This window comes from Podarcis bocagei (assembly GCF_964188305.1).
Source record: "Podarcis bocagei genome assembly, chromosome: 2".
In the NCBI taxonomy this organism is placed as follows: domain Eukaryota; kingdom Metazoa; phylum Chordata; class Lepidosauria; order Squamata; family Lacertidae; genus Podarcis; species Podarcis bocagei.
This window is the reverse complement of record NC_138126.1, coordinates 59,246,918-59,261,844: the sequence shown is the minus strand read 5'-3', so window position 1 is coordinate 59,261,844 and position 14,927 is coordinate 59,246,918. Positions and strand designations below refer to the sequence as shown.

Sequence of the window (14,927 nt, the reverse complement as noted above, 5' to 3'; positions counted from 1 at the left end):
AACTCTTACTGGGTAGTGGACCCCAAGAACAGGAAGGGACTCAGGGCACCACCCGACTGACCCTCTAAACCTGTAACATCACTATACATTTTACTGTCATTATAAAATGCAATCAAGCTCACAAAATTCTTAAAAACAGAATTTGGTTAAGTGTTTTCCAAAGAGTACAGCACTGTGTCTTATCTGGCCCTGCAGTTGAGGGTGGGGGTGGTGCACTCAGTGAAGCTACAATCCACATCTAACTGGCTTCAGGTTCAGAATCCTGCAACATTCACTGGATTCCAGGCCTTCAATAATTAAATGTGGTTTCCTATGCATGGTGAGCAGCTGCATTGGGTTCACCTTTGCAGTGAGATGAAGCCCTTCTCCAAAAATGGAACCAACCACCCTCCCCCAGTTCAAACACATATGATTTTATCTTTACTTCCAGCATATTAAACGCAGTGTTGACTGCATGTACTCAGGATATTTTGCTCCAATGTGTCAGTATGATATTTTGGCTGTATTCATCTACACTACAGAGTTCATTCCAGAGCAACAATGCAATAGTACAACAACAACAAGAAGAAGAAGAAGTAATGATGAACATTGGGGAAGAATTGTTTCTTTCTTTCATTTTTTGGATTAAACTTATTTAACCCAAATTGTATTTAATTCAGGTTTAGTTATTTCATGCTTCAAACTTTAGTTTGTTTCAGAAACTTCCTCTCCTTTGATTTGCAGGGGGTGGGGTAGAGACTGCCCATCCAAAATCAATTTTGAAGGGAAAGAAGCCCACCCCTGAACAAAAAGTCTGTTGCCCTATTAACTTCATTTCTTAGAGATGTTCTTGGGCCAAGCAAAATTAAAGCCCATAGTTAAAGAGTAATTTTATAGGAACATAGGAAGCTGCCTTATACTAAGTCAGATCATTGGTCCACCTAGCTTAGTAATGTCTAGACTGACTAGCAGCAACTCTCCAGTATTTCAGACAGGGTTTTCTCTGAGCTGTACCTGGCTGTGTCAGAAACCATACCTGTGAACTTCTGCATGCAAAGCAGATGCTCTACCACTGAGCAAGAACCCTTTTCTCATGTGATATTTGAACACACCAAAACCAAAAAACAAAAACTTAAACTCTCCTGATTTCTTAGAGAAGGGATTTATCTTTGCTTGAGAAGGCCTCAGATCTAAAGAAGCCTCTGTGTATGAAATTTTGGTATCAGTCAAACCTGTCCTGTCCTGCTGCACAACAAATTTGTAGTTCTCAGCTGGGAAAGGCTGATTATGACATCATTAAAAAGGTAAAGGTAAAGGGACCCCTGACCATTAGGTCCAGTCGTGACCGACTCTGGGGTTGCGGCACTCATCTCGCTTTATTAGCCGAGGGAGCCAGCATACAGCTTCCGGGTCATGTGGCCAGCATGACTAAGCCGCTTCTGGAGAGCAAGAGCAGAACACGGAAACGCCGTTTACCTTCCCGCCAGAGCGGTACCTATTTATCTACTTGCACTTTTATGTGCTTTCAAACTGCTAGGTTGGCAGGAGCAGGGACCGAGCAACGGGAGCTCACTCTGTCGTGGGGATTCGAACCGCCAACCTTCTGATCGGCAAGTCCTAGGCTCTGTGGGTTAACCCACAGCACCACCCACGTCCCTTGTATGACATCATTACTCCACTGTAAATATGCCTCAGTCACAGCAGATGATATTGGTCATGAGCCACCTTTAGATCTCTTAATTAGTAAGTGAAATACTTTAAAAACTGGATAAATAGTACAAGTGACTGATGGTTTTGAAGTCCACACTAGCAATGAAAGCAACTTGAGAGCCTAGATATGCAATCTGTGTTCCTGGTTGTTCCCAGCCCTGAGGTCCATTTCTTTGGTTCTCTTCCAAGCATCCTAGAATAACTAGTCAGTGCCCCATACATAATATATGGAGATGGGTAAGCATAAGAACTCAACTTCTAGAAAACAAAAGACCCACACTCTCAAAACAACAGGAAGTTTTCTATTGCTCTCCTTTCTATGGGGCTGGTGGGGTGCACTCTCTCAACTGACAAATAGCACTCAGGATACCTGAACTTCCTCTCTTTCTTATACAGTGGTACCTCGGGTTACATACGCTTCTGGTTACATACGCTTCAGGTTACAGACTCCGCTAACCCAGAAATAGTACCTCGGGTTAAGAACTGTGCTTCAGGATGAGAACAGAAATCATGCTCCGGCAGCACGGCAGCAGCAGGAGGCCCCATTAGCTAAAGTGGTGCTTCAGGTTAAAAACAGTTTCAGGTTAAGAACAGACCTCCGGAACGAATTAAGTACTTAACCCACGGTACCACTGTAGTATTGATTGTTGTATCTGTGTTTTCTTGAGATATAATATATATTGCTATGAAAATGGGGGAAAGTTCTGGAGTCATTCATGAAAGTATTATCAAGGCCAAAAATTCTAAAATGCGTGTAAAGACTAATAATGGCTGTGTCTGAAATCCAGAAATGCCTTTAAAAGTGTCAGACAACACATTTTGGGGATTGTGAACTGTATTTATTGGTTACTATATATGGGAGATCCAAAGATTTGATGGCAAGCATTCTGCTTTCTTTATCTGAAGTCTGAATTCTCTTCACTGAAGAGTCTCCTTAAGATACAATGTGTATCACTTAGTGTTTTCCTTTCTACTCATGTGGGTGAATCCACAGCCAGTTCCAAAGGCTTCAAGACACTGAAATACTGTGTTTCCACTTGGCACAACAGAACTGATTCTTTACTCACCTGATGTGGGATTCCACTGAGTTTCATTTAAGCTCTTAAGATCACTCAAGGAGCTGTATTGAAGGGCTTGCTTGAAGGATTATCAAGCAAATGACAGACCAAAATAGATTGGGTTGTCCAGCTCGGCTGGCCACAAATTGTGAAGGTCTGCTTTTAAATCATCACAACTTTTGTGTGTGGGTGTGCACACACACCTTTGCAAAGGTTTGACATTCAACATAATGTTTCTTTGGACCTTATTTCGTTACAAAACATTGTGAACCAAGGTTCATCCTTCTTCACCCACCATTTCTTATCAAAGTGCTTGTAGCACAGAAAGGGAATGAGAAGACTCAGTTCATCAGGAGTTTTTATTAAATGTACTGTGGTGAATATTTTCCAGTACATGGAGCAGTATGATCAACAATTGAAGGCACATACTGAACACCAAGTAAGCAAAACTTTGTAGTGTACTGCATGACTAGTTCCCAGATTTGTAAACAAACAGGGGAAAAATCAAATCAGAATGAATATTCTATTAATCATCAGGTGCTGTCCAAGTGAGTGAAATGGACGTGCTTCTCCTCTCCTCCTGCCTTGCATTCCCCTCATCCCACCCAAATCTGCTCTGAAGGATCTCCCAGAGATCTGGAGCTGATTTTATTGGGGGGTGGGCTGCAGAGAACTGAAGGAGGGGAGGAAATCTTATTGCTTCATTAGCTGTCAACTCATGCAAGTTGTGTGCAAAAATATTGAACATTGAAAAATATTAATTAATTTATCTAATTTACTTATTTATCTAATTAATTTATTAATTAATCTAATAGATACAGAAATATAAACCACCATTAGACTCTTTCAAAGTTCACCTTCAAATATATTTATATATTTATGAGCCCAACAGCCTAAACTAAGAGACAAAAGATTGATTGATTGATTGATTGATTGATTGATTGGTGTTCATTGAAGAACCTATGCTGATTTTCCAAGATGCCAGGCTGCAGGAGCTAACTGATAGTGAGTGGATGCATGGTACACACCATAGATAACCAACCAACTTTTCTTGGTTGTTTGCTCCAGGTGCAGGCCATTTTGATACATTCTGAACTCCATGAATAAAATTACATTCCTCTTCTCACCTGCTAGAGAAGGAAGCATTTTTATATTAAGCAAAGAACTGTGCGGATAATTTAAAATGAGGGGAAACTAAAGTATCATTAGAACTATTTAAGGTTTTGGCAGTAATTTGATTCATCAGTTATTTCTGTATTGATTTAATTTCCCGAACGAGTCACATCTAAAACAAGCTTGGATGGAAGTTAAAAGAAAGGAGATTTAATGACAAGGTAAAATATTGCCAACCATTTTTCCTGTCTATCTTCTTTCTGTTTGTGCTGCATAACTGACTGCCAAGCCTTTCAGCAAGCAGATAGGATAATAGCTTTTAGTGGACCATCTTCAACTTCAGTTGATAAGAGTTTACAACCTTTCAGGTTTCCACAAAATGCTCCTTCAGGCAGAGCCAAGATTCTCACAGATAATACTCATAGGAGTCTCAGAGTGCTTCAGGGAGGACATGCCTTTATTAAATACAATGTCCTCCCAAACTGTGTTCAGTATAGACTAGGAACATACAGTGTTCCACAAATTCTGAGATAGATCTCTGCAGACCATTCACAAAGGGGGTGCTAACCATGGTGCTGCATTTTCTACACACTCTGTTGTGAAAGAAAATCTGCATAAACATAGAATGTGTTTTGGACAGAGGCCTACTCAGTGGCGTAGCGTGGGGGGGTGTAGGGGGGGCCGGCCGCACCATCTGGGGGTTAGGGTTAGGGGGTCAAATCCATGGGTTAGGGGGCGCAAATCTACGGGTTAGGGGGCGCAAATTACTTGCCTTGCCCCGGGTGCTGACAACCCACGCTACACCACTGTGCCTACTATTGAGGTGAAGATAAAACAGTCTTCCTCCCAATCCTTACTCCAGATCTACAGCTCCTGGAAGACATCTAAGTAATTTGTTAAGCCTTAATGTGCTGCTTCTCGATGCTAGATGGTTGAATGGTATCATCACCACAGTCCAGGATTTAATCCTGGGTGAGAATTCCAACCTAGGTAGAGGATGGATTTAACCCATCCTAGCTGTGCTCATCAAGGTTCCAGGAGCAGTATAAACATTTGCCATCTTATCCTTCAGGACCATTTGGGGGGTTGGGACCTAGCGGCACTGTTATGCAGTGCTTCCACTCCTTCCTCCTGGGGGTGTCCAGAAAGTGGTGTTGGGGGATGAGTGTTCGGACCCCTGGGAGCTCACTTGTGGGATGCCTCACAGCTCTATCCTATCCCCTATGCTTTTCAATATCTATATGAAGCCACTGAGAGAAACAATCAGGGGGTTTCAGCTGGGTGTTCATCAATATGCAAATGATACCCAGTTCTATCTATTGTTTAACTTGGAAACAGTGAGGCTGGTAAATGTCCTGTGTGAGTGTCTGGAGGAGGTTGGAGGATGGATTGTAGTTAACAGATTGAGGTTGAATCCCAACAAGACAGAAGTACTATTCTAGGGGACAGAGGGCAGGCAGGTGTGGGGGACTCCCTGGTCCTGAATGGGGTAACTGTGCCACCAAAGGACCACATGTGCATCATTGGGGTCATTTGGGAGCACAGCTGTCCATGGAGGCACAGGTTAATTCTGTGTCCAGGATGGCTGTCCACCAGCTCCACCTGGAATGATGGCTGAGACCCTACCTGCCTGTGCACTGTCTCGCCAGAGTGTTACGTGCTGTAGTTATCTCCTGCTTGGACTACTGCAAGGCGTTCTACATGGGGCTACCTTTGAAGGTGATTCAGAAACTACAACTAATCCAGAATGTGGCAGTTAGACTGGTGGCTGTGAGTGGCCGCCGGGACCATATAACACCAATCCTAAAGGATCTACATTGACTCCCAGTACATTTCTGAGCACAATTCAAAGTGTTGTGCTGACCTTTAAAACCCTAAACTGCCTCAGCCCTGGATACCTGAAGGAGTGTCTCCCAGACATCATGATCCAGCTCTGAGGGCCTTCTTGTGGTTCCCTCACTTTGAGAAGTGAAGTTACAAGAAACCAGGCAGAGGGTCTTCTCAGTAGTGGCACCTGCCCTGTGGAACACCTGCCCATCAGGTGTCAAGTTGATAAAAAACTACACAACTTTTAGAAGACATCTGAAGGCAGTGCTGCATACTGAAGTTTTTAATGTTTGATGTTTCATTGTGTTTTTAATATTTTGTTGGGATCTGCCCAAAGTGGCTGGGGCAACCCAGTCAGATGGACAGCATATAAATAAATCATCATCATCTATTCTTTGGCAGTGGTGACAGCTACCAAATCTCACTTCTCTGACACCATTACATCTGCTCAGTGTCATCCAGTGGAGCCTCTCCAGTGGTAAAAGGCTTTCTACAACCTGGTAAAGTCAGGGAAGTGAAAGAACAACTCATGAACCACTGTGACTGTTTTGAAAGTTTTTACAGGTAAAATCACTTGCATCAGCTCAGACTTCGATTCTACTTTTGAAGCAAGATTGGAGACAGATGGTGCTATTGTGCTGTCTCACCAAGCTTTCATGGATCCCTTTCAGGTTGCTGGTCCTGAAGATGTAGACAGAGTGCATGGAGAAGTTAGACCAAGTACATACAGTATATGCTTGACCCTTAACCATCTGGTTTCCTGAAAGCAGCAAGACTGGATATTTCTCAATGGGTCTTAAAGGTAGTCAATGAACATGAGAAGAGCCCTAGTCCAGCATCCTGATCTCACAGTGATCTTTGTTTTACATGTTTATATTATATCACCCGTTTTCAAATGTGTGATGCCTAATATCAGACAAAACATCACACAACATTTCTAACTGCCATTTTTTTAAAAAAATGAATACTATGCATCCCATAGGAATAAATAACTATATCTGGGGTGGGAATTGAAGCAAAGCAACAAATAAGCTATACTGCCAGACAATAGGATAAACTAATAAAGATCTCACATTTATGGAAAGCAATAGGTACAAAGCATATTCATTTCCTTAATCAGAAATAGCTCTCCAGCCTTTGGAAAATTTATTTCAAATACAAAAGATAACCAACTTGTTTAAAGGTTACAATGCTGATAACAATTTGTATTTTCTGTCTCTGGTGAAGTGGGCTCTAACCCATGAAAGCTTATGTCTGAATATATTTGTCAGCCTTTAAGGTGCAACAGGAATCTATGTTGTTTTGATTGAAACAGACCAACATAACTGCAGCTTTGGAATTTGTATTTGGATTACTCCGCTCTGCTCCCGCATAGTTTAATTCCTAGTAATGTCTTGTATAAGTTAAATGTGGACTCAAACATGAGAATAGCTTCTTAAGTGATCAATTGTTATACAGGATCCTCTTTCACTCCACATCAGCCTCCACAAGATCCTGCTTCTCTTTAGTACCAGTTAGCCAATGCTGAAAAGTATTTAAAAGAAGAATCAGCCTCAAAGAGCAAAGCCCTTAATCCCATCTGTGTACACAGGCATACCCAGTCACCAAAAGCAACTTGTCAATCAAGTGCATACCACCCAACATGCCCAAGTGAATGGGCCTGTTCCAATCTCGGATTTTGCTTTTTAAATCTCGATGAGAAATTCTACGTTAGACAACAGGCTGAGCCAAGCCTTCCTTAGCTCAGCATAAGATGATTAAAACCATGCTACCCAGGAAGAGAGAGATAATATGAAACACCAGAGGTTTACTAGGGGACAGAACTAGGAACTGATATGCAAAACCACTGTGAATGTTTAAATCATATCTGAGTCGCAGCAATCCAAGTGCAAATACTCTAATCATTCTGCATGCTGCAGGCAAGACAGCCTGCTGTAATGGGAGGCAGCTCTAGAAATAGTTATGAAGGCTAAGCCCTTATACTTGATAATTTTATATATATATATATATGTATTACATCCGTGTGGAGAGAGAGAGAAAGAGAGAGAGGTAGTAATTCAGCAGAAACAATCTCTAAAAGTTAAGAGTGTTTCTAATTTTAAAAGCTCAGTATCATTCTCAGCTGTGATACAATATCCCCTCAAATATTCCTTCAAAACTCTCTTCAAAACCCACCTTTTCCGCAAGGCCTTTGGCTTAGCCCCATAATCTTCATTGTCAACTGCAACATATGTATACACACAGAGAGAGCAATGTACAAAATAACAAAAAATTACCTTATACTCAGAAGACCAAGAATCTCTGCAAAATTTGACCTGTTTTATCAATGCAGTTTTTTTTTAAAAAAATATGTTCAAGGGTCATTACAATGAGGTTTGTAGATACAAGAAGAGAGGTTTTTATAGAACATCCAAGCACCAAATGGGCAAATTAAAATCGGCTTATTTGTTTTGATTTGTAATATCAGCTAACATAGCTCCCCCAAAACATATGTGGCCTCATGTTATACTGCACAGTCTGGATAAATCCCTCTTCCCCCTGTCTAAAATAGTTGTAAATTACTTGAGTATTCTTACTTGGCAAAAATGAATTACTGTATAGCACACCTGACAGTCAGTGACTTCTACAACTGACACTGCTAAAGGAGAGCAGATAAGGAAACACATCTTGTGCCATTCAGTTCTATTTCCGTCTATTCAGAAATGAGTCCTGATGAGCTCAATTGGTTTTACTCCCAGGTGAAGTACGTGCGTACTGGAACAACAATGCCCATTTCCCCAATAATTAATTCATGCTAAAGGTTGAGAACAGATCTTGCAATAATTCTAAGTTCTTGTGTATGAGAAAGTTATTTATAAACTATATTACGTTAAAGAAATCTGAATAGGAACTACAACTTGTATAAGTACAACAAAGTAATTCATTTTTAATTGACCGTGTTATGTTCTGAATTCATTTTCTGGGAAAACACTGACACAGAATGATTGAGTGGTTGGACTGTTTTAGTGATCGTTCACACAGAGAGGGAAACTGATTATTTCTAAAGAGACTCCTTGCATGAGTAAGGACTACTCATTCAAACAGGAAAGCTGCAAGTTCAAACCCTAAACATTTAGCAATGAACAAGTGTTTTGTCTCCCTCACTCCAGGCAGAAACCTCTCTGAACTTTATATCCCAGTGGAATTTGTATGCATGTTTGGCAGGGAAAGTGACAGAAAGGGAGCCCTGCCGCTAAGTCTCAGGGGTCAGTAGTGTGTGGAGGCTCAGCTCCAAAGGAAAGAAAGAATGTAACATGGAACCTCCAGAGGAGAGGGAGAGGAAGGGGAGAGAGAGAGAGAGAGAGTTGTGGTGGGCAAAGAAATAATACAGGAAACTTAAAAGGGGAGGAGGGCACCATTAGGGGCTGCAAACCATTGTAGCAAGCCATAATGATCGAAAATAAGGGCTAAAAAGTGTTTCACTAAGGAAAGAACCCACATTGCATCTTGTCATGGGTTTTTAAGCAAGCATTCAGTGCCAAGTATGTCCTTCAGCAGGTCACACACATAAAAAATATATTTCCAAGTAATATTGCTAAAATATGTTATCATAGTTGTACCAATTTATTATAATTGAAGCCCTCTGAAGGATTCAATCTAAACTATTGTACCCAAAATACCAATGGGATGTTAAGGTCAATGTGACCATTATTGATTTGTGTCATGAAAACATTTCTTCGCTGAAAGAAGCAGGTCACAAATGGACACACTGACAACTTCCAAGCCCCAAGAAGAGTGATGTTTTGTGCCTCAAAATGCTGCATTTTCTGCAGCTACCATGATCAGAAATGTCTAGGAGAAGAGGCTCTCAATGAATGTGGCAATCTCCTCAGCGGCAAACCATTTGCTACTGAAAGACATTTGATATGTTGCCTCTCACCTCCCAATCTCATAGTAGGATGCTTTCCAATCTTTGGTCTCAGCAGACTGGAATCAATTTGTCTCAGTTCAGGCATAACAACAACAACAATAGAGCCATAGATGCTGCATGCAATGCAACTATCAATACATTAGTCATTTAAAACTCCGCTATATATACCTGGGCTGGAGAGTTTGTGTGGGTGCACCTGTAAGCCATAAAAGACATCTGTTTCTTCCATGACTCAAATTAAAATTTCAATATGTATTTTTCTTTTTTAAAAAAATATATATCCCAATTAGAAGCCAAAAACCTTAAGAACTTCAGCAACCTTCATTCCACTCTTAAGAAGATTATGTTAGGACCCTCACGCCAACAGTTTTATATAAAGAAGTGTTGGGGTGGGGGGTGGGGGGAGAGAATGCAGAAACTGATGAAGCCACAGCAAAGAGGAGTTTAAAAATAGAAATTTGCTGCTGCCAACATTTGTACTGAAGTCGTAGCTATTTCAAACGCAGATATAGGTGTAAACAATGGAGCACAACTAAATATGTTCCCCACTACTTCGTGTGATATTTCGAAACTTTGCACATATTAACAGTTCTCCAGCGAAGTGTTAACGCTAATATATTGCCCTGTTGGTCTTTTGCTTGTTTACAGTTGCTTAAGTGCTTCTTCAGCACTTAAGGAAAGGGTTTCTTAGGTATTGTTTAAAAAATGATAAAGGAGTTATCTCGGTCAGGCATTTTAGAACACATAGATATGTGGTACACACACAACTTCACCCCACCACTTCGGAAGGGGTAGTTGGCTAGGATCCGGAACAGCGCTTGGTTTGTGCCTAAGCGTCTGGGCGAGCGGGAGTCGGGGGAAGAGAGAACCTGCGCGCTGGCCAACTTCTCCCATCCGCCCCAACTAAAACGGGACCCCCCCCCCAAAGTCCCCTCGACATCTGAGTAGCCCTGGGCAATGCAGATCGGCTGCACTATTTCTTTAATAAATAAATAAATCCCCCAGAACATCTGAAGTAGTATCGCTGCAGATACTTGGAGTGGGACAAGTGCCAAAGCAGTCTCCCCCCGGCAGGCAATCCGAATCAAGTTGCGAGGCGAGCGCCCGTCAGCCAGCCAGCCAGCCAGCCAGAGGCTGCACTCGCCCGCGGCGGAGGCTGCTGCTGCTCCTGCTACGACTGCCAGGTGCCTGCCTGCCTGCTTGCCTGCCCTGGCAGCCTACATGGGTGAGGGGCTCTCACTTACGTGTACTGCTGGGGAAAGCTGTAGCCATCCGCGGCGGGAGCCGAGAGGACGAGGCACAGGATTATTTGGCTGCACAGAGCCGGGACGATGCAAGATGCGCCGCAGGTCTGAGCGGAGAACGCCATTTTTCCATTAAAAATTCAGCGGCGGCACCAACTCTTCACCCTCTCCCCGGCGGCGGTGGCGCTGGGCTGCCAAAGACACCCTCCCCGCTCGGGCTGGGAACCTGCGAGGGGCTTCTCTGAGGGACCGGCGCCGCTGGATCTCCTCCGGCTACTCCAGAGAGGCGCAAGAGTCCAGTCAGTCAGCTATAAGCAAGTGGTGGCGGCCGCAGCCTCCTTCCCGCCCTCCGTCCCCACACTCAAATGCCACGAGCGGGGCAGCTCTCGGGAGGCTGAGGCGAGAGAGCAGGGGGTCGGGAGAGCGCGGCTGGGGCTCCCTACACAGCCAGCCAGGCGGGTGGCGGCGGCGGTGGCTGCTGCTGCTGCTGCTCGCTCCGGCCCTCACGCGGCGGGCTCGGCTCCGTTGTGGCAAACACTGAGCGAATACAAACTGCTACTTTCCCTCAAATAGGCGGCCAACCTGCCCAGCCTCCTCCCCTCGCATCCCTCCTCCCCCTCCTCTCCGCATCCCTCTCTTCCCGCCGCCCTCCCCTCGCTTCGGAACGCTCTCCATCCTCGGCAGCCACCACGGCGCATGCTCCCGAGACAGCCGGCGCCTGGCGAACCAGCGTCCTCTCAGCCTCTGGACCTTTCGCTGGGCCCAGGCGGCCCGAGCTGCTGCGCGCGCGCCCCGCCAAGCGTCACGCACTCGCCCTCGCCTGCTCGTGGCAGCAGGGGGGCTGGCGCGCTCGCGTGCCTTTGCCGCCAGGGCACGTGCGAGGAAGTCGGTGCAGCCACATTGGCCGGGTCCTGTTAAACTTGCGCTCCTCTTGACCCCGCAAGTGCTAGCGAAGCGGATTTCTGCGCCCCCCTCCCCCGCGGCCGCCCCATCACCACCACCGCTTCCCCCTTCTCCAACTGGTGCGTACCAGTTACCCCAGCCTGGCAAACTCTCTCGGTGTGTAGGCAGTTTAATGCAGGTCACTCAGCTTGACTCTGCGCCAGCTATGCCCCCCCCCCCAACGCAGGTAGCGCAGCTACCCCAGGAGTACATCCACTGTTTTGCACCATGAAAGTTAACACCTGCCAATCAAACTGACTCATTAGCTGCGAGTTCCTCTAGGCTGCTATTATAGGAAATTAAATTGGGGGGGGCAGGAGAAATTCTGTACAGTGGTACCTCGGCTTACAGACGCTTCAGGTTACAGATGCCACTAACCCAGAAATAGTACCTCGGGTTAAGAACTTTGCTTCAGGATGAGAACAGAAATCATGCTCTGGCAGCATGGTGGCAGCAGGAGGCCCCATTAGCTAAAATGGTACCTCAGGTTAAGAAAAGTTTCAGGTTAAGAACGGACCTGCAGAACAAATTAAGTTCTTAACCCGAGGTACCACTGTACAGAATTGGAGGCCGATCCCTGAGAAGGTACACCTCGGCAATTTGTCGGAGCTATCCCATTTTAAGAGTGTCTTCTATTAAACTGAGAATTCGAGGAGATTCCTGAAGCCTAGAGTTTGGTTTGGCTAGTTTTAATTTTGAAACTGGTTAGGAATTGAATTTTAACCGAACATGGACAGGCAGAATCCTCCAGACATCATGGTGACCAATCTCAAATATGTTCCTGGGTGTACATTTGGCAGCTCCCCTCATAATGCATTGAGAAAATACCCGGTTACCTGCTTCCACAGCAAGTGGCGGCATAATGCTCCAAAGGCTGCATACACACCTTAACTTTGAGAAGTGTATTCTTCTACCATCTCATTTTTTTAAAAAAAAAATACTGCAAATTTGCCTATTTTCCATTGTACCTTGTTAAAAATACAATTCTCAAATGCGACCCCACTCTCCAAATTTTAAAATGGAATATAGGGGGAATGTTGTGAAAGGTAGGAGTTGATTTTAGTGGGCAAACAGGTAGAAGGAACACAGTGAACGTTCTATTCCATGCAGTCTAGCAACTATGCACAAAGGGTGCATAATCCCTCTGATTTAAATCCCGCTGATTTAGTGGTACATGATTTTCAATGTACCCTATGTAGGACAATAGTTCTATGCATGATTCTGCTGAAATAGCTCCCAATAGGGCTTATTCCCTACTGTAGGCCACTGCAATCCTAAACACACTGAGTGGAGAGTAAGTTCCACTGAACACAGTGGAATTTACTTCCAAATAAGACTGCTTCAAGTTGTGCTGTTCAGCTGCTGTCCTATGAATACTTACCTGAGAGTAGTTTACATTGAAGTATGTGTGACTGAAGGTGCTTCTAGACCTGCTTCTAGTGCATTCATCTTTACGAGACTAGGTGACATTGCATCAAAGCAAGAATTATCCCCCACTTTCCACTGCATTTTCCCATCATTCCAAAAAGTTCAATCTTTTGGCAAAGGGAGTTTGTTGTGAAAGACTACCCAACCAGCTATAATTGTGTGATGTCAATTTGCCAGTATGTGATTGAATCCCACCCCAAAATGGATGTTCCCTCACTTCCAAATAGATATACATAGGATCAGGCTGTAATACTGATCTAAAAGCTTTGTTATTTTAACCAAAAAACAATGTAAATGGGCAAAGACACATAGCTTCACAGTAAGAAGCACATATATCCCACGTATCTTGCTGATTTTCTAGTCCTGAAATGCTGCATTTATTAACTCAACAGACTGGCTACTTTGATGAGATTTTCTCTGCTGGATTCATAATTTTAGGACTCTGTGGTAGAGATGGGAGGGAACAAGAAAAGGGGTTACCCAAGCTGAATATACAGCCATTTAGCACACATTTAAAACTGGGCAAATACAAACTCTTCAGGACACACAGGACCTCCAGCACGAAAAGTAACTTAGAAGACTCAGTGCAAATTAATCCCATAGAGAGAGGGGGAAATAGCAATGTACCTATTTAATAGGTATAATTGGAGGATATAAGAGTCATTTCACTGTGGCCTACCAAACAAATCCAGTACTCTAAGGGATTCCCATTAAATGGTGCAGCCTCAAGAGTCTGCCCTTTGTTGTTGTTTAGTCGTGTCCGACTCTTCGTGACCCCATGGACCAGAGCACGCCAGGCACTCCTGTCTTCCAATGCCTCCCGCAGTTTGGTCAGACTCATGTTTGTAGCTTCGAGAACACTGTCCAACCATCTTGTCCTCTGTTGTCCCCTTCTCCTTGTGCCCTCCATCTTTCCCAGCATCAGGGTCTTTTCCAGGGAGTCTTCTCTTCTCATGAGGTGGCCAAAGTATTTGAGCCTCAGCTTCACGATCTGTCCTTCCAGTGAGCAGAGTCTGCCCTACATATTGCCAGAGTCAAGTCTTGCTTCTGGAAATATATGTGTAATTTCTTAATTTTCTCTCCCCCCCTTTTTTTTTTTGCGGGAGCTCAGCTGAAAGAGTAGAAGGATGACAATGGTCTATCTACAAATTAATGCTGCTTGTATGAGTCAACAAAACGAGTGACAAAAAACATAGCATTGGGTGGCATTTTCAAAATACTTTTGTGCTGGGCTGCCTTAAACATAACTTCTCTTTAGTGACTCTTGGGTGTATTTCTGGAAACAGTGCACTGCCACACCAAAGAGAGTTAAATCTTGCAGTATCCTGAGCTTCACTTGTCATACTGCATTGTATATTGTATACTGAGTATACAATAGGCTTCTTGCACAGTGGAAGGTAGCTTGTATGAAGACAATGTGAAAGGTATTGTTTCTACTCATCATTTGGGCTCTATGTGATGTCATCATGTGAAACATTTGTAGAGGTTTTTTGAAACTTTTGTACTACCTACAACAGGAGAACCCTTTGTTCCAAGTATCTAACAAAGTAAGCTCCCCCAAATTCTCATCATGGGTTCTTCTATTACTGGAGTCTACTATCACCTGTTCTGACCACTACAGAAGCTGACCACTTCCTGAAGCTGAAGGAAGCTATGGTCCAAAATACCTGGAGAGCAGTACGTTGACTACCATTGCTCTACGCAGGCTCCACAGCA

The 14,927-nt window shown here is 43.8% G+C and overlaps 1 protein-coding gene across 5 annotated transcripts in view; it reads right to left on the bottom strand.

The window, feature by feature from the left end:
* CACNA2D2 (calcium voltage-gated channel auxiliary subunit alpha2delta 2) overlaps positions 1–11,480 on the bottom strand; it is a 553,469-nt gene extending 541,989 nt beyond the window's left edge. For all 5 annotated transcript variants that reach the window (XR_014003634.1, XM_081177654.1, XM_081177655.1 and 2 more), the window contains exon 1: positions 10,842–11,480. Coding sequence is in view for 4 of the 5 variants with exons in the window: in XM_081177654.1 (XP_081033780.1) it covers positions 10,842–10,966 (125 nt within the window). In the remaining variant the exon portion in view is untranslated. The remainder of the gene's footprint in view (positions 1–10,841) is intronic.
* Positions 11,481–14,927: the final 3,447 nt, after the last annotated feature.